This window comes from Periplaneta americana, chromosome 6, assembly GCF_040183065.1.
Source record: "Periplaneta americana isolate PAMFEO1 chromosome 6, P.americana_PAMFEO1_priV1, whole genome shotgun sequence".
NCBI classification, from domain to species: Eukaryota; Metazoa; Arthropoda; class Insecta; order Blattodea; family Blattidae; genus Periplaneta; species Periplaneta americana.
Genome location: NC_091122.1, coordinates 120,897,434 through 120,916,262, shown reverse-complemented (window position 1 = coordinate 120,916,262; position 18,829 = coordinate 120,897,434). Strand labels below are relative to the sequence as shown.

The window sequence follows — 18,829 nt, the reverse complement described above, 5'->3', positions numbered from 1 at the left end:
AAAAAAATCACAGACGTGCCTACCTTGCAAAGGAAGCATCCACAGCCATATCCAGAGAACCAGAATTAACATCTCACCTGCAACAAAGAACAAGAAAAAAATTATTTATAAAATATGTAAAATTATTTTAAGTGAAAATTTAGTAACATAGGAAAGTACCGTCCAAGTACTGTGTGAGACTCACCTCACCGGTCTGGCCGGAGGAGAACATCACAAGGGAAGCTGGAAGTGGGGATGTAGTGGAACTGATAAGAGGTGTTGATAGGCTAAGGATCTGACCATTCAGCTACAGCAGGGGTTAATATATGTATAGTGATTCTTTAATGTTTTTATGAAGGTTGTACTGTAGACGTTATTAGTTCGGAAGCTGGCGGATAGGGGCAGTTGATGCATTCCTTTTGCATTCTTCACAGGGCCAGTGAGGTGAGTCCAGTATAATAACGAGGACTCGCACAGCATAGGGGCTAGAAAACAATATTTTACTAACTTGATGTTATTGTGCCTGTCTCAGAATATTCCAAAGGTTTGAAACATGCATACACTTGTACTGTACTCCAACCACGAGAAAGTCTCTGCGGAATGAGACGAAGCGGGATAATGCTGTGAATGAATGTTGATGTCATAAGATGTCATAAGGTCACACACGTGGGTACTCGTATCTCTATTGGCTAGCTCTCGCAGCACAAACAATAACATTGATACACACATATTTATACTACCCTAGTTACAAAATTAGATCACTTTAATCTCCTGGTCTTTTAATCCCTCCATACAGGAAATAGCATATGCAGGAGAGCGCATGGTTTTTAAACTGACGTTATAACGATAATATTACTATCTACTTCGCTCCAATAGATGACGCAATAGTAAGCACATTCCTTTCACGGTTGATCTCCTGGTTGGAGAACAGTAGCAGCACTTGTATTTAGTAAAGGTGTGATTTTGTGGTATTAACGATATGCGCGAAATGCGTTAAAAACTTAATTTTATGCATGGAAAATTCAAATCATTTAATTTCACTTTATGTTGAAAAAGCCCCATGTTAATAGAATGAGTCACCAAGATACCATAACTTGTTAAGTTTATGTCTGACTGCTTGCGGTCCGTCAAGTAGCGCGTACATAAACATTATCTATCTTCAAAACCCAACCATGCTTTAAAAATAAGCATTTATTGTTTTGATTAGTTTCATTTACTTAAAGGGACAGACTAAAATGTTTAGTCAGTTGTCTTCAGTTTTTTCAATTGGATTTTTGTAACATAAATAGGAACGATTGTGTCGTCGCCTTCTCGCAGGATATGGAAAAGACAAGTGGAAGAAATGTGTTGAGCACGTTAAAAATAACAAAGAACAATTTTTTTTCTAGAGCTAATGTAATAGACCGTGAAACTGACAATAATTTCGTTAGGAGAATATTTAACTGATAGTGATGCATCAGATGACTTTTCAATCAGTAGCGACAATGCTTCAGATTAATGAAGGAATACTACGACTCCGCCTCCAGCGCAGCGGTAAGGTTTAGTAACCTCCTACAACGGAGTTTTCCCAGTTGTTAACCTTTTATAATTAATGTAACATTAATTTATTACCGCTATTTATAGCAGGTGTTCGTTGAGAACTATATCAGCTGTGATCGGGTATGAATCATTGGCGATTCCTGTAAGCGAGCGATTAACTCCAAATAAAGTGTTAAGCAGGTTCTGTACTCTGTGACATCATGCCTCAGAGCAATCTTTCTCTATTTTAAAACATCGGCATCCAAAGTTCCAAGTGAGAGGAGAGGACTGATAAGCTTCCTAGTCTACAGTGACATCGTATTTATCTGACTCCGTGCACTTTAAACACCCACAATAGTACTGATAGCACGTAAATTAATCTCAAATACGGACAGATATTTTAATTCATCGAAATTGGACTCGCTGGAATTTCTATGAACATAAAATGAATTTACTGTAACAACTGCAATGGAACGGAACTCTTCGCAGCTTGTCTTTCAATTGTTGTATTAGCTCCTGCCGATCATCTGCTTCATATTTGCCATATTCACTGAAATAACGCTATAAATGGAATTTTTTTTAACATGCTGGGTTACCTGTATTGGACTGCACGATATAAAACAGTGAAATGATTGCATTACTGAAAGCCAATGAATAGACATAAGTCACAAGGCTTCCACAGTTTTAAGATACTATTAAATTTAAAACTAACATTTTACTCGTAAAAAACAGAATTCTCGTCCTCGTCCTCGTCCTCCTCCTCATCATCATCATCTTCTTCTTCTTCTTCTTCTTCTTCTTCTTCTTCTTCCTCCTCCTCCTCTTCCTGACAAGTGTCAATATCTTAAGGCCTGATGCGGTCTTGCATAACATTTTAACATCAGGTCTGTACATAGACTCTAGATGTCTAGTTATAAAGTGTGAAGTGAACCGGAACTATTTCTGTCTTTATACTCCGCACATTTATTAGCAACCCGCATTTGTGTACAAATAATTAATTCCTCATATGAGTCAGTTAGAGTCATAACTCTCATGTTCGAAAAATGAAAATTTTCACAAATGAGTGAAAACATATTTGTAATACTTGGAGCCCATTTACTTCACAATGAAGGTTAATAAATGAAAGAGCAATGATTAAAAACTACTATTCAGATTTGTAACCGTATTTATTTATACAGGAGTAAAAGTTATTTAGGTTTAAATTATGGATCATACGAGTTTTGACAATGACCTTTGGATCATGAGTGTTCTGAGAGTGCTCCGTTTGGAACATGTGAGTTTAGATAATGACCAGTTGAGATCATGCGAGATTTGACAGTAACAAATGGAAATATTACACAATGACATTACCTCAAGTATATTTTTAAACTCAGTGTAAAATAATAGGTGTCCAATTATTAAATTTTTCAGTTGAGTACATTTTACAAAATAATATAGTACAATATAAATTGAAGGGTCCAGTCTGAGAGAAGGATTAGTCACAAATCTTGGAATAGGAAAATTAGGTATTCTCAGAACAGTCTGAGAATTTATTGTAGAAATTTAAATTCCAGTGGGCTAAGCTATTGCCAGAGTTATTGCAATTATGACACAACATTCTAGAGACAAGAAAACTACATTTTCTTAGAAAAGTGGGTTCCCCTCTTATTTGAGTCGATCCCTCAATTTATAACCTATAAAAGAAATACCGATTGTAAATTTTATTGAAACTCAAATTTTCGTTACTACGTTCCTTTATATCACAAGACATATATCTGCTTCCATTAATTCGCACGCATGTTCAGTATTATCCAGTTGATTATTCTTCACGGCAGCATCAATGACATACATGTAGAACTTGAATATATTACAATTGTGATAAAACACTCGACCCTGCTTAATTTACCAATATATGAGTAGGAGCAAAGTAAGATCAGAAAAAAATATTAACCTAGCTAATTTGGCCTGGTATCTTTTCGTTATTTCTGGAGCTGCTACACATTTCCGTAGTCGTCCTCTTTCTCCAACCGGTAATATGTTCTCTTCCATAATATTATACTTACAAAATGCTCAATTACAGCCGCTAAATTCACTGATATTTTTTATAAAAATAACAAGGCACATGCAAGATACTCATCCACAACCCTATTCTACACAACAAGAAGCGGAGAAGCGGGAGGGAAATACTGATCGGTGATTGGTCGAGAAGCGCTATACAACAGAACTCACAAGATCCAGTGGATCACGAGACTTTTGACAGAAACCGGGAAGTGTGTCGCCTGTTTACACAAGCACCATGTAAGAAAGTATGTGAAAAATTAACCCCTGAATCGTGTTGTACGCAGATAACTGCTTGGGAATATAACGGTATCTCAATTTTTCATTTTTTTTTGGAGCATGTGAGTTATGACTCTAACCGAGTCATATCACATTCAAGTGTTTTTCCTGTATGTTTTATCATAGCTGAATGGATTCACAATCACTTTGTTTTAAATACATAATAATTTCAATCATCCAAGGCATATCTACTGTAATTCATGACGTCAATATATTAACAGAAAGTGTGACCAGATTTCTCGATGCCACGCGCATAAACATTTCGCATTAAAGATGCACTAAAATGTTGGAAGAGAGAATGAAAGGGACTAAGAAAAAAGGCATGGAAGAAATAGACGAGAGAAATGGAAGACAAAAAGATAAGGAAAGAATAGGAAAGAAGTTTGAAAACATTGAAGGTATCGACGAACACAAGTAATGTGTAGATATAGAGCAAATACATGAAGTATCTCGAAACCTTACTGCAGAAGATAACACAACAGATAAACACACTGAACGATAACAAAGATGATGCAACACGATTTTCATATGGCCTATTACCATATCAAATACCGTAGCAAAGGAAATTACATTTTAAAAACGTGTACAAGAAAATCGTCGCTTGCATTAGCAGAAGAATCAACCGCTTATAACATGGGAAGCATTATCTGTATTCTTTTGTTTCTACTCATTTAACTTAACGCTTTACTAATGCGTGTAACAACATGGAAGAAAAAGTTGTGCAATGCATTCCCGCCGTGTATTTCTATTAGTGTCAGCCATTTTTATGAAATACTGAGAGTACCGTAGCAACATTATAGCGGTGCCGTGTTGGTTTATAACATGTGGCCACACTGCTCTGTGTTACGTTTCAGGAGTGCAGCATCTTCTTTTAAAAGACACAAAAAAGCTCTTAAAATTATAACAAAATAGGAAATTGTAAATGTTTACATAAAAACCGAGGCTTGTTCTCATTTTAGTACAGTTTCTTGTTACGCTTAACATTACTTCTAATTTGCATTTTTATATATCATTTCTCGAACTGTAGGCCTACCAAAATACAGCATCAACAAAGGTTGCATTTCTTACATTAAACACACATAATACGAAATCTTAAGCAAATGCATTACAAACGTTGAAGAGTAAGGAGTTGGAAAAGAAGTGCTTAATGGAAGATGAAAAGAAAGGAGTGAATGGATGAAATTAAAGAATAAACTAAAAGGAAGTGAACTAAATGAACGGTGGAAAACAAATGGAATGAAAAAAGGAGGGAATGACATTTCATAAACATAACAAAGGAAAATATGTGGAAAGAGAAGAGAAAAAGAAGAGCTAAGGAAGGGAAGAAACAAAATAAGAAATAGGCAATAAAGATGGTGCAACGAAAGAAAAGTCGGCCTCGGTAGCGTAGTCGGTATAGCGTTGGTCTTCGATACTCGAGGTTGCGGGTTCGATCCCGGCCCAGGTCGATGCCATTTAAATAAAATAACTCCTGCGGGACAAAATTCCAGCACACCGGCGTCGCTGATATAGGCTAACATCTGCAGTTTCGAGCGTCGTTAAATAAACCATAATTTTAAAGAAAAGAAAACGAAAACTGCAAAGACGATGAAAAATGAATAAAAGAAAGGAATGGTTCAAAGTGAACAGAAAATTATAGAAGGGGAAAGAAATAATAAAAGAAACACAAGAGAGTAAATAAAAATAAAATAAAATAAGAGATAGGGAAGGGGTAGAAAAGAAGCGGGAAGATGAAAGCAATTATAGACAAGTAAATAAAAGACAGTAATGGGTTATTTTATGACGCTTTAACAATTCTCTGGTTATCTAGCGTTTGAATGATCTGAAGGTGATAATGTCGAAGAAATGAGTCATGATGCGGAAAAAGGAAAGACGATATACAAAGAGAGGAAAATGATATGAAATGAAAAGAAAAGGGAAAGAAAGTATACAAAACATAGGAAAAAGCGGGAAAAGATTAGATATTAGATCAGAGAGACAAGGAAAGAGTAGGGAAAAGCGGAAAAAGGAAATAAATTAGTCTATAGAAAGACTGGGAAATGATGGGTAATGAATGGAAAAAAGAAAGTGTAAAAAAACATGTAGGCCTATAAGGAGAGAGCTGGAAAAAGGAAGAATAAAAAACATATAAAGGATAGGAAAAGCGAAAAAAGGAAATAAAGTACAGAAAAATAAAGTAGTAATATAAAATGAACGGAACAATAAAATAAAGCGTATAAAATCAGGAAAATAATAGCAAGAAGCGGAAAAGTACGGAATAAAAAGATAGGGAGAGCACAGAAAAAAGCAGAGAACGGAAAGCAGATAAATAAAAGACAGATTTTAACGTTATTTATTGTGCAAATTAAGCTTTCAGTAATAACTCCCTGTAAAGTTAATTTGAATAATTTCGAGGAAAAAATGTTCCGGGGCCGGGTATCGAACCCGGGACCTTTGGTTAAACGTACCAACGCTCTCCCACTGAACTACCCGGGAACTCTACCCGACACCGATCCCATTTTTCCCTCTATATCCACAGACCTCAAAGTGGGCTGACAACAGTCAAGCAACCAACATTTGAGTGCACACTAACTCTGTGTGACTTTAAATTGTGGTTTTCTGTTACGTACAGTGACGTGTATTATGCAAATTAAGCTTTCAGGAATAACTCCCTGTAAAGCTAATTTGAATAATTTCGAGGAAAAATCAATTTTTCCCTCTATGTCCACAGACCTCAAAATGGGCTGACAACAGTCAAGCAACCACAATTTAAAGTCACACAGAGTTAGTGTGCACTCAAATGTTGGTTGCTTGACTGTTGTCAGCCCACTTTGAGGTCTGTGGATATAGAGGGAAAAATTGGATCGGTGTCGGGTAGAGTTCCCGGGTAGCTCAGTGGGAGTGCGTTGGAACGTTTAACTAAAGGGCCCGGGTTCTATACCCGGCCCCGGAACAATTTTTCCTCGAAATTATTATTTATTGTATTTAATAACTGAGTTATCTGAAAATCAAAACATGAATTGTAAAAAAAGAGTATAGAAAGTCTGGGAAATTATATAAAATGAACAGAAAACGGAAAATAAAGTTTGTAAAATAAACAGAGAAATAATAAGGAAGAAACACAGAAAAATTGAAAAAGAAAAAGCGGGGAAAGGAATCATAGCTTATAGGCAGCGAAATGATATGAAATGAGCGTAGGGAGGAAGAAAGAAGGGCCTAAATAACAAAAAGAAGTAAAAGAAAAAGTTGAGAAAATAAAGGGATAGCAAAAGCAGGAAAACGAAAGAAAAATATAAAAAAGGGATATGAAACGCGGAAAAGTGCAGTAAAGAAACGAAAAGGGGAAAGAAAAGCAAAGTAGATGGAGTAGTAGCCTACAAAAATTGCTAACACAGAAAGGAGAGCATATTGAAGGAAAGATAAGGAAGGGGAGAAAAATAAACGAAAGTATAAAAGAAAATACCGACAATATGGAGCAAAGATAGAATAAAGAACGCTAAAATCAAATAAACAACGACAAATGAGAATAGAAGAAAACAGAAAATAAAACCACGACTGAGCTACGAAAGAAGTAAAGGCTGCAAAACCAGAAGCACTTGCGACTTAGGACGTTTTTGCTCTGAAGGCAGTTATGTTTATAAGGCAGCGCACTTGTAGCGGTCAGTGGTTCGATAACCGCTGTGTATGTTATTAAAACAGCGCGGGTCCAGCCCGCAAACCGATGTAGCTACTGCTGATGAAAGAGTTCGCGACCACCGTCCGCCCTGTTATTACAGCCGGTAACGTAACGGGCTCCTTTACCCGCTCCTTTCCACGTGGCACTTTTGAGCTAATTTAAATCTGTGATCTTGGAATAAGAAACCAGATTCATGGCAAAAGCCCCAAATGGGATCTTGTTAGCGACACGTGTACCCACATAAAAATATAATGGTGATTAAATTACCGGTAAAGATAGAAGTCTCATGCTACAATCGAAAGTTATCCAATCAGAAGATTTTGATGTCAATACCCAGTAATCACATGGTTAAAAGACATGTGTTGATTCAAAGTACTACGTAATTAGATTTTATAACACAAGTAGGGATCGCCTGGAGTGATTATAACAATCTCCCTGAGACAAGTGTGAATTTCGATCTTCAGAAGAATGCATGTCGATCTGTGTGGAGAAAAAATTGGCAGGCGCTTAGCTTTACTATGCTGCATATATTTACGTAGAAGTACGGGGGGGGGGGTGCGATCACACCCAGAGGAATACTAGCAGAAGAAGAGGGATACTAGGAGAAAAAAGAAGAATACACGGAGAAAAAGGAAAATACAAGTAATATAAGAACAAAGAAACGAAAGAACAAGGAGAAACAAAGAGATTGGGGAGTACAAGGTTAAAAGAAAGAATGCAAGGAAAAAAGGGAGAATACAAGGAGAAAGGGGGAAACACAAGGAGGAGGAACATAAAATGAAAGGGGAGAAGATAAGGAGAAAAGGGGAATACAATTAGAAAGGGGGGAATTGAATAAGGAAAAAGGAGAGAATACAATGAGAAAGGAGGAGGGAATACAATGAGAATAAGGAGGGAATACAATGAGAAAAATGAAGGAATACAATGCGAATAAGGAGGGAATACAATGAGAAAGAAGGAGGGAATACAATGAGAATAAGGAGGGAATACAATGGAAAAACGAGAGAATACAATGAGAATAAGGAGGGAATACAATGAGAAAAAGGAAGGAATACAATGAGAATAAGGAGGGAATACAATGAGAAAAAGGAAGGAATACAATGCGAATAAGGAGGGAATACAATGAGAAAGAAGGAGGGAATACAATGAGAATAAGGAGGGAATACAATGAGAAAAACGAGAGAATACAATGAGAATGAGTGAATACAATGAGAAAAAGGAGGGAATACAATGAGAAAAAGGAGGGAATACAATGAGAAAAAGGAGGGAATACAATGAGAAAAAGGAGGGAATACAATGAGAAAAAGGAGGGAATACAATGTGAAAAAGGAGGGAATACAATGAGAAAAAGGAGGGAATACAATGAGAAAAAGGAGGGAATACAATGAGAAAAAAGGAGGGAATACAATGAGAAAAAAGGAGGGAATACAATGAGAAAAAGGAGGGAATACAATGAGAAAAAGGAAGGAATACAATGAGAAAAAGGAATACAATGAGAAAAAGGAATACAATGAGAAAAAGGAGTAAATACAATGAGAAAAAGGAGGGAATACAATGAGAAAAAGGAGGGAATACAATGAGAAAAAAGGAGGGAATACAATGAGAAAGAAGGAGGGAATAAAATGAGAAAAGGAGTGAATACAATAAGAAAAAGGAGGGAATACAATAAGAAAGAAGGAGGGAATACAATGAGAAAAAGGAGGGAATACAATGAGACAAAGGAGGGAATACAATGAGAAAAAAGAGGGAATACAATGAGAAAAAGGAGGGAACACAATGAGAAAGAAAGAGGGAACACAATGAGAAAGGAGGTTTGTACAATGAGAAAAGAGGAAATGCAATGAGAAGGGAGGAGAAAATACAATGAGAAAGAGGAAGGGAATACAGTGAGAAAGGAGAGAATACAATGAAAAAGGAGGAGGTACGAAGGAGTGAATACAATGAAGGAGACGGCAATACAATGAGAAAGGAGGGAATACAATGAGAAAGGAGGAGGGAATACAATGAGAAAGGAGGAGGGAATACAATGAGAAATAAGGGGGAATAGAAGGAGAAGATGGGAAAAGACAAGAAAACCAAAGGGAAAACATAGAAAACAAGGGAAATGCAAGGAGAGCAAGGGTAAGATAAAAATAAAAAGAAAATGGGGAATACAAGGAGAATAAGGGGAACACAGGAAGAACAAGGGGACACAAGTGGAACAAGGAGCCCAGTGAAGTGTAATTACGATGGTGAAATGAGTCAGAGGTCCAACGCCGAAAGTTACCAGCAATTCTGCTTCAATTGGTTGAGGGAAAACCTCGGAATAAACCTGTCAGGTAACTTGTCCCAACCAATTTTTGAACCCGGGTCCGCTCGGTTCACGGTCAGACATGCTAACAGGTACTCCACAGCGGTGGACGACAAATACCATTTCGCTATCATCAATTTCTTCGGCGCTAAATAACCTAGTACTTGATATAACGTCGTTAAATTACTGACTAAAATAAAATAAGATAACATTCAAGTAGTTACAGTGAAATATCTGTCCACGGTCAAACTAAGGGACGGACAGACAGACAAACGGCATAACGAAAAACACTTTTCCTGTGTCAAACATGCTGAAAGCGTCTGATTCCGAAAAAATCCTGTCAAATCCTGATTAATCTCATGGTCCCACATTAATAGCAATTGCAATTTTTCATGCCATTTTCTTTGTTTCTTTTATTTTAAATTTAATTATCTATGTTTATATATGTATAATTATTTTTTGAGGATATACCGAGTCCGTAAGGGCTACCCTCATTGGGGGCCGTTTGTAATTAATAATTTTACCAACATCATACTTTTTTATTTAAGCCTCGTTTATGGAGGAGGGAGAGAGAGAGAGAGAGACGCCCCCTGACTTCAAATCCTACATGAATCAGATATCGAACTCCGCACCGATTTGTTGAGGGTCCCTACTGTTAATTCATTTTACAGCTTATTAAAAATCTGACTGAACAACGCACGCTTCGGAGTTACTAAGATTCCTAACGCAGTGCAGCGCCGCCGGTACGGTTATACCCGTAGCTTCCAAATCTGTCCCCCACACGGCATTAACGATTCTCAATTAAGAGCATTTACTCTCTAGTTAATAACAATTATTAATCCATGAGCTCTCTCTTCAACACTGTATAAACAAAAGCCTGCTTATAAGCGTATTATGTTAAGTAGATTTCGAGAGATCACGTACTAATCTCTGTTGATACCTCCTTAACTGCTAATACAGACTACAAAACAGTCTTACAAGGAATTGTAATACAGTCGAATATCAGTGTAAAGAAGTCATAGGAACCTCTGAGATTAGTTATACTCGTAGTGAAATTTCATTATATTGAAATACGTTATTTAAAAAAAAAAAACATATTTCTTCATTTACCTCAATTTACGCGTTATAGGGCCTTTGATCCACTACGTTTCGTCCACTTTTTTTTTTGTCCAGTGACACATTTGTCCATTTCATGATTCGTCCATTAAGTTTCGTCCACTGTCCATTTATTCCATTTTCATGCTTCGTCCATTATGTTTTTGCCCAATGATTATTTCGTCCACTATGGCAAAAAATGAATAGATGACATGAAACATATTTCATTTTGTGAAAATGTAATTTATTTAAATTTAAATGTGTTTTGAATGTACATATTGTTTGTATTATAAACATGATTAGTCATCATTTTCTTCTTCCTGAAGAACTCCAGCAGGGTTAATTTTTATCTATATGAAATTCCTTTCATATGTTTCTAGCCAGCCGTCGTTCTTGTAGTCTTCATACCGTACTGTAACCATTTCCCTGATGCGTTCATGATTATTGACACATGTCTGACTTAATCGTGCACGGCCTCGCGTGTGTCCTCCCAACAATTGGGTAATCACCTGCTCGTTTGATTCCTGTTCATCCAGCAAGACTTTCAAATACTTCCAAATGCATCTTGCATTACAATTCTGTCGATCCTCACATGTCCAATAACTTCTTCCAGTGGCGGCTCCTGCATATTCCTTAAGAGGAGGAAAGAAGTTAACAGAGCAAAATGACACATTCTTGAGAGAAACATACTACAAATTAGCATACATGCTACATGTAAGACCAGATAGTGTTAGAGTTGGCCTTCTCTTTTGCATAGCAATAATCTGTTCTTGTAAACTGATTTTCCTAAATTGTCCAAAATGTTTTCACCTCCATTCATTGTTGGATAATTGCACAAATTAACAATTACAAGGAAATTCACAAACGCGCAGCATTTTTCGCGCACACTACAGCATCACACGTGTTGGAAGAGACCAGCTACAAACACATAACCAGAACCGTTTTACGGAAATGGGAATGGGAAATAATCTGTTAGGAAAGCGAGAACACTGCATCCACTCACGTGGTCTGTGTTGCCACATGAACATTTTACAAGTTCAGTATCACATGCTTTTGAAGAATGTCAGTTCTTGTACAGTCATACCGCTCTGGTCAAACTACCATTATTGTTCAAAGCTGCAAGTGACCGATTAATTTTTTATGTTAAAAATAATGTAGTTTGGAGTACTTTCAATTTCAAATATATTTGTACAAAACTGACAACTTGGCTGTTGCCCTGTCTAGTAGACAATGAATGGAAGTGAATTTCATGGGCCAAAAAGCTCTGTGATGCTAACGTAGAACTACTTCCTCTTTGTTTTATATAAAGCTAACTTCAACTTTCAGATATCCTCGAAGGTTTCAAACCATGAATAGTAGCTTATATAAAGTGCAATGAATAATATATTTTGTTTTATAATTAAAAAAAAAGTTTATATAGTATCTTTCATAGCTTTGCGTTAAAACTGTTTTTATTGTGCCTCCTCCTAGATGTGTTAGTGTCTGGTTGAATGCAGCATCGTTAGATGGCATCGGTAGCGAGCTTGCTGCACGACCGGTCGGTTTCTATATTTCCCGCCCATGCGCTGATTCAGAGGAGGATCTCCTCCCTCTCCGTTCATTCACTTGCTTTAAAACTCTGCTTCTGTCTCTCGCCGCTAGTGCGCTGTTGTCTATGTGTGTTATCTGCAGTAAAGGAGGAAAGGATTGACTTTCCTCCACACAAACAATCTCGCATCTTTCTCACAGTTTTCTAGCAGCACATGACTGCGCGTCGTTTAAAACTCGATCAACCGAGGTTTTCTTATAGCTGTGAACTTAAAAATTATCGAATCTTCCTCGAATTTCAAGACATATATTTCATTTGGTATTTACTTTCAAAAGGAGAAAAATGTGAGGAAGACGTTCCTCCCTTCCCTTCCTCGAGAAACCGCCACTGACTTCTTTCTTCATCTTTGCTGAGTAGAAGTGGTAGCAGTACCCATTATAATGTAACATTGGATGCCTCCGACGTGGATATACAACCTCTGCCATAATTTTTAATATCCAAAATGGAAAACATGTTATATTCATACTTTTTAATATTCAAAGGAAAATGAAACGTATCTAAGAAACAGACGACAATGATGACAATACTTTCTGTTGTAAAAGTGGGAATTATCTATTCTAAGATGGACGAAACGTTATGGACATAAAAGGTGTGGACAAAATATATGGATGGACGTAAATTGTATGGACCAATCGGTTGTGGACAAGAGAACGTGGACGAAAGATAATGGACGAAACAAACTGTGGACAAAAGGTAGTGGACGAAAGGCCCGCATACCAATTTACGCCCTAAATTCCGCATATTTTGCATGTAGGTCTGTAAATTATCCTTAAATAAAATAAAAATTTGAACTTGCATTGGTTCTGAAAATAAAAAGTTTAAAGCAAGGCATAGGAAAAGTACAAAATCTATTAAGAGCTTAGTTGGACAAGAGGTGCCATGTTGAGAGATTAGTGAGATGTGATTGAAGGGATCATATTGCGAGATTAGCGAGCTGTGATTTTTTTCATTTTTTTATTTGGTTATTTAACGACGCTGTATCAACTACGAGGTTATTTAGCGTCCATGGAATTGGTGATAGCGATATGATAGTTGGCGAGATGAGGCCGAGGATTCGCCATAGATTACCTGACATTTGCCTTACGGTTGGGGAAAACCTCGGAAAAAACCCAACCAGGTAATCAGGCCAAGCAGGAATCGAACCCGCGCCCGATCGCAACTCCGGATCGGAAGGCAAGCGTCTTAACCGATCGAGCTACGCCGGTGGCTGTGAGCTGTGATTGCGGACCAATGTGTATTGGAGCTTTTGCTTGGGTTAGTTTATACTTTTTATCTATAAATTCTTGACCATCAATTTTGAAACATCCTGTATATATCTTTTTTTTTTTTCAGAATCAGTTTCTTCCTTTCTCCCTTTTCAACGGCTGTTAAGCCCATATCTGATAAGTGCTCTGGCCTCTATTTCCTCACCTCTATACACGAAACAGAAGAAGATCGCGCAGCGTGTAAATCCGTGTTGCTCGGCGCTAGCAGATAAATACTGTGCTTGGGATTATATCGGGCGAGGGGTTGGGGAGATCACATGCCGCTATTAGAGGCTGTTGGACCGCCCAGATAACTGAATCTCGCCCCGACCGCTCAACAAGCAAAGTCCGGGCGTCTTGTCACGGCCTTCGGGGCTACTCCAGCGACCGCACTGCCATCTGCATCTCACCCACATCTGCCCTTCAGCCTTGCCTCACAAAAATATTCTATTACTTTCGTCTAATCTGTCTTCGTACATCGCTGAGTGAACTTCCAATGCGGCTTCCATGGAAACAGGCTGCTCTCTCTCTTGTTTCTCATATGTTCTGTAATATTTTCTTTTAGTTCCCCTGTGTTCATTGTTGCGTAAACTTCCATTGCCGACAATACAAAAAATCATACATTTGTGTGAATGCGTGTCTATGTGAATATATAAGGTCATTCAAAAGTAAGTTACATTTTGAAATAGATATCAATTTTTTTTAAAGATCAATGTATATACAAAATGGTAACACATTTGTATGTGTCGAACAACGGGATTTGTTCAATTATTACACTCATTTATTTTGGTTAACATAGTAACATGTTTTGTTTATAATGTGTCAAAAGTAAATTTACTTATTTAATTTTTAAATCATTATCACTGACTGAATAATTTCGAGGGAAAAATTGTTCCGGGGCCGGGCATCGAATCCGGGACCTTTGGTTTAACGTACCAACGCTCTACCAACTGAGCTACCCGGGAACTCTACCCGACACCGATCCAATTTTTCCCTCTATATCCACAGACCTCCAAGTGGGCTGACAACCGTCAAGCAACCAACTTCGAGTGCACACTAACTCCGTGTGACTTAAATTGTGTATTATGCAAATCAAGATTTCAGGTATCTCAGGTATCTCCCTGTAAAGTTGACTTGAATAATTTCGAGGGAAAAATTGTTCCGGGGCCGGGCATCGAACCCGGGACCTTAGTTAGTGTGCACTCGAAGTTGGTTGCTTGACGATTGTCAGCCCACTTGAGGTCTGTGGATATAGAGGGAAAAATAGGATCGGTGTCGGGTAGAGTTCCCGGGTAGCTCAGTTGGTAGAGCGTTGGTACGTTAAACCAAAGGTCCCGGGTTCGATGCCCGGCCCCGGAACAATTTTTCCCTCGAAATTATTCAAATCAACTTTACAGGGAGTTATACCTGAAATCTTGATTTGCATTATCACTGACTGTCTTTCAAAATGGTTTTGACTTTACAAGATTGAATTAGTCTAGTTCAGTACTATTATGAATGTAAAAGTTTAACAAACGGCATACGAAAATTCAGAACAGCACATAATTTACCTAACTGGCCAGCGCGTTCTCCAGATATCAATCAAGCAGATTTTTTTACTGTGGGGTTATTTCAAAGGCCGAGTTTTTTTAACTAATCCTACGAGTACCGACGAACTAAAGTATGCAATTTCGCAGCAAATTGAAGATATTCTACCAGAACTATTTTAGTGAATGCTGTTCACAACATAGAAGAAAGTTTTTTGCTGGTTAAAGAACAAAATGGCGGACATATTCAACTTTTTAACTGAAACCAATGAACCTCATATCTTTGAGTGTAAGTATGTTCTTATTTTGTGTATATCTTAATTCTTAAAACGGATATGGCGACGTCAAAGTGTAATTTACTTTGAATAACCTTGCATTCTATTCTTTATTTCTTCCTTTTTATCTTTATTTTCTTCTTTCATGGTTTACTTCTATTCCTTCATTCCCATCTATTAATTTTTTCCTTCTTAGTTCATCTTCCATCCTTCTAAATGTTTCATCCTTCCCCTTTTATTCATTCTTCTATTATTTTTCTCTCACTCTCTTTTCTCTATATCAGTTTTCATCCTATCACTTTTGCCTTATCTTCTTCTTCTTCTTCTTCTTCTTGTTCTTCTTCTTCTTCTTCTTCTTCAATTCATTTCCTTATTTTCCTTCAACTTTTTATTGTAAAATTGCTGTTTGGGGCTTGTCCATCGTCATAAGTGATGGGACATTTTTAATAATGTTAGACAAAGTAACTGTTCAAATAAAGGTTTGCTTCTTATTATTAATTATACTGTAGTAATCATGCTGTATTGTACGTAAAGTTCATGTTCTGCACAGATAGTATTATGCAGGTTGGAAGTACAGTGGACTCTCTAAGTTCGACTGAACAGAATTGAAAGTTGAGTCCAAAAAGGATAGTGGGTGTGGCAGGTGAAATGAATACATATTCTTATTGGTTATCCATCAACGAATACAGTACTATACTTGAATTTCCTGCCCGCCCGGAGACTTGTGTATGCGCTTCTAGTACCAAAGTGGGTTTCGACAGTTCCGTCTCACAAACGGCACAATTCTCAAATAGAAAAAGAAGAGTTCATTAATTTAAAATCAGTGATTAAATATGGATGTCCTAATCAATAAAATATTCTGTTTAACTTTAACAAAATTATCACTACAAGATACAGAACCAATTCCCATTGAAATGGCAAACCCATTTCTTAGTGCCCGTATAGGGGCGTGTCTAATTCTCCTACGTGAAAAGTCGAACTATAGGATGTCGAACTTGTTTTCTGTCGAACTTAAGAGCTTCCCCTGTAATAATATAAACATGCAGATTTTAACAGTTAATTCCTTGAAGTGTTTCGAAATGAATGACTGGAACATTACATGTAAATTAAGTAATACAAACATACGAGGTGACAAGCGATATTATATATATATATATATATATATATATATATAGAGAGAGAGAGAGAGAGAGAGATACTGTAGCACAAAAGAAAGGTACGTAAAAATATATCTTTGTAATGCTATGTAGCGTATATTTACTTTTAGAGCTATCCAGTTTTGTTTATGTTCACCTTGTTATTCCAGTAATGGATCGCAGAACTAAGTCAATGTCCTCGTACTAGCGTCTCTGGCTTATGTACCATGTTGCAGTCAACATTTGTAATCGAGGACCGTTTTCACAAAACTCAAGAAACGCCATTTTTTTCGAATTGTAGGTTTTGACGGATTCTGGTCAATTGTAATGAGAGGAAAATGATGCAGTGCTCATAATATCACAAAACTCAACATTTTTCGTTGAAAAGAGCATCTCAATTGGTCCCCAACAGTACAAGCCTAATCATAAGTAACAACAATTATAATAATCAAGATTATGAATACTTTCAAAATCCCTTCACTGGTAATCCATTTGATTATGCATGCAATATATATAACAGATTACGGTTTATGAATGATTTGAAGCAGGTAACACAAAATCGTAATAACTGTATTAGCTCCAAAGTTTTCAGATATGAATTGTTTAATGTCAAAGTAAGCATGTTGTAATACAAAACCTAATATGTCCTGTATGTTATTAAACACTAATCCTGGATCAAAGGTTCACTAATCATTCCTTTCGTAACACTTTTTTTTATAAATAAAAACCAATGTAGTGAAATAGAAATGACAACAAAAATAAATTTTATTTCCGTTTATATTTTATGTCAGAATGCCACAATTATATACAGATAATTACTAAAACAACAGGCTGCAAATCTATAACAGCTCATTATCATAACAATACATTTATTTTGTATAAGAATAATAGAAGCATAAATCTGCTCGATGAAATACACATCCCTCACATCAAAGTTGGATCGAAGTAAGCACGCACACATGATTCCTCAATTTATTATAGTCCAATGTGAGTCTCATTCTGTTTCATTATCAGCAAAGCCAAGATTAGGGATCATGTATCTGTCGAATGCACAGTTTGTTCCGAGCAAAGAGCAGTGTTGCAGGTGTGTATTAAATTATAATTACAATAGAAATAGTGGGGGTAATTGAATCCATCAGATTTCTACAGTAAAACGTCCATTAATCCATTTCTCTTTTTGTATTCGTGGAGCACTGGATTCTGAAATAAAATGTCCGTATAAGAGAATTAGCATTAACAGAGAAGTATTAACGCGTCCAATTATATTGCGATTCCCTTTTTTCAGTCAAGATTAACTCAAACGTTCGTTAAAATTATACAAAGTAAAATGGGTAGGGCTTTGATATTACGTATATACAATTAAAAGAAGAGAGATTTGCTAACCTCCACAAAAAATTAAATAATACAAAATGGATAGATTATTATGATATACAGTAAATGAGAGGAAGAAATAAAAAATTATGCTGGAAAGTGAATTGTAAATGGATCAGAAACAAATTAATACATCAAATAAAACATAAAATAATAAACAATTGAGTTCAATATTTAAAATGTGAACGATAATAAAATAGGTCTATCGTTATACAAGCTGAGAATTATGGAACACTGCTTATACAGAGTGGTGCAGAGAAACAAGAAATTTTGGGGCAGCTCTGAGACGTGGCAAACCTGTGGCACAGATGTGAACTCATGTAGAACGTATTGCCATATGAGAATTATGGAGCAGTGGAATGGCTCGTAACGTGTGTTTCCGTTAAAGCGTTTCCATAAGAACGGCAACAGTGTAACGGCCGCACAAAGGGAACTTCGGTGACATTCTTACCAGTTAGGACGCCATGGACTGTTTCGTTCGTAATTTTGAAGAAACTGCTTCAGTTATGAGGGAGAAACCACCAGGTGATTTACGAACTTCTCATACAATAGATAATATTCGTGCAGTTCGAGAAGCTGTCACCAGAAGCCCAGATCACACATAGATTGCTCATTCCTGTGTTAAAATCGGTTGCACTTTGAAGAGAACAACCACCAGGATCGTCACCCGTCCGCGGTAGAACGAACACGAGATGACAGCACAGTTGCTAATGCAATTCACACTTAATTATTTGCAGTTCAATTTTGCATCCTAATTTACAGTCTTGGAGAGTTTACAACACATTTTAAAAAATGACGCCGTCCGTTTGAGTACACTTGGCCGCACGCTTGTGAAC

General features: G+C 36.9%; 1 protein-coding gene across 4 annotated transcripts in view; it reads right to left on the bottom strand.

Moving 5' to 3' along the window:
* Positions 1-18,829, bottom strand: part of Fas3 (fasciclin 3) — a 368,573-nt gene that overhangs the window by 203,100 nt on the left and 146,644 nt on the right. For all 4 annotated transcript variants that reach the window (XM_069828844.1, XM_069828846.1, XM_069828843.1 and 1 more), the window contains one exon: positions 24-77. In XM_069828844.1, the coding sequence (XP_069684945.1) occupies positions 24-77 (54 nt within the window). The remainder of the gene's footprint in view (positions 1-23; positions 78-18,829) is intronic.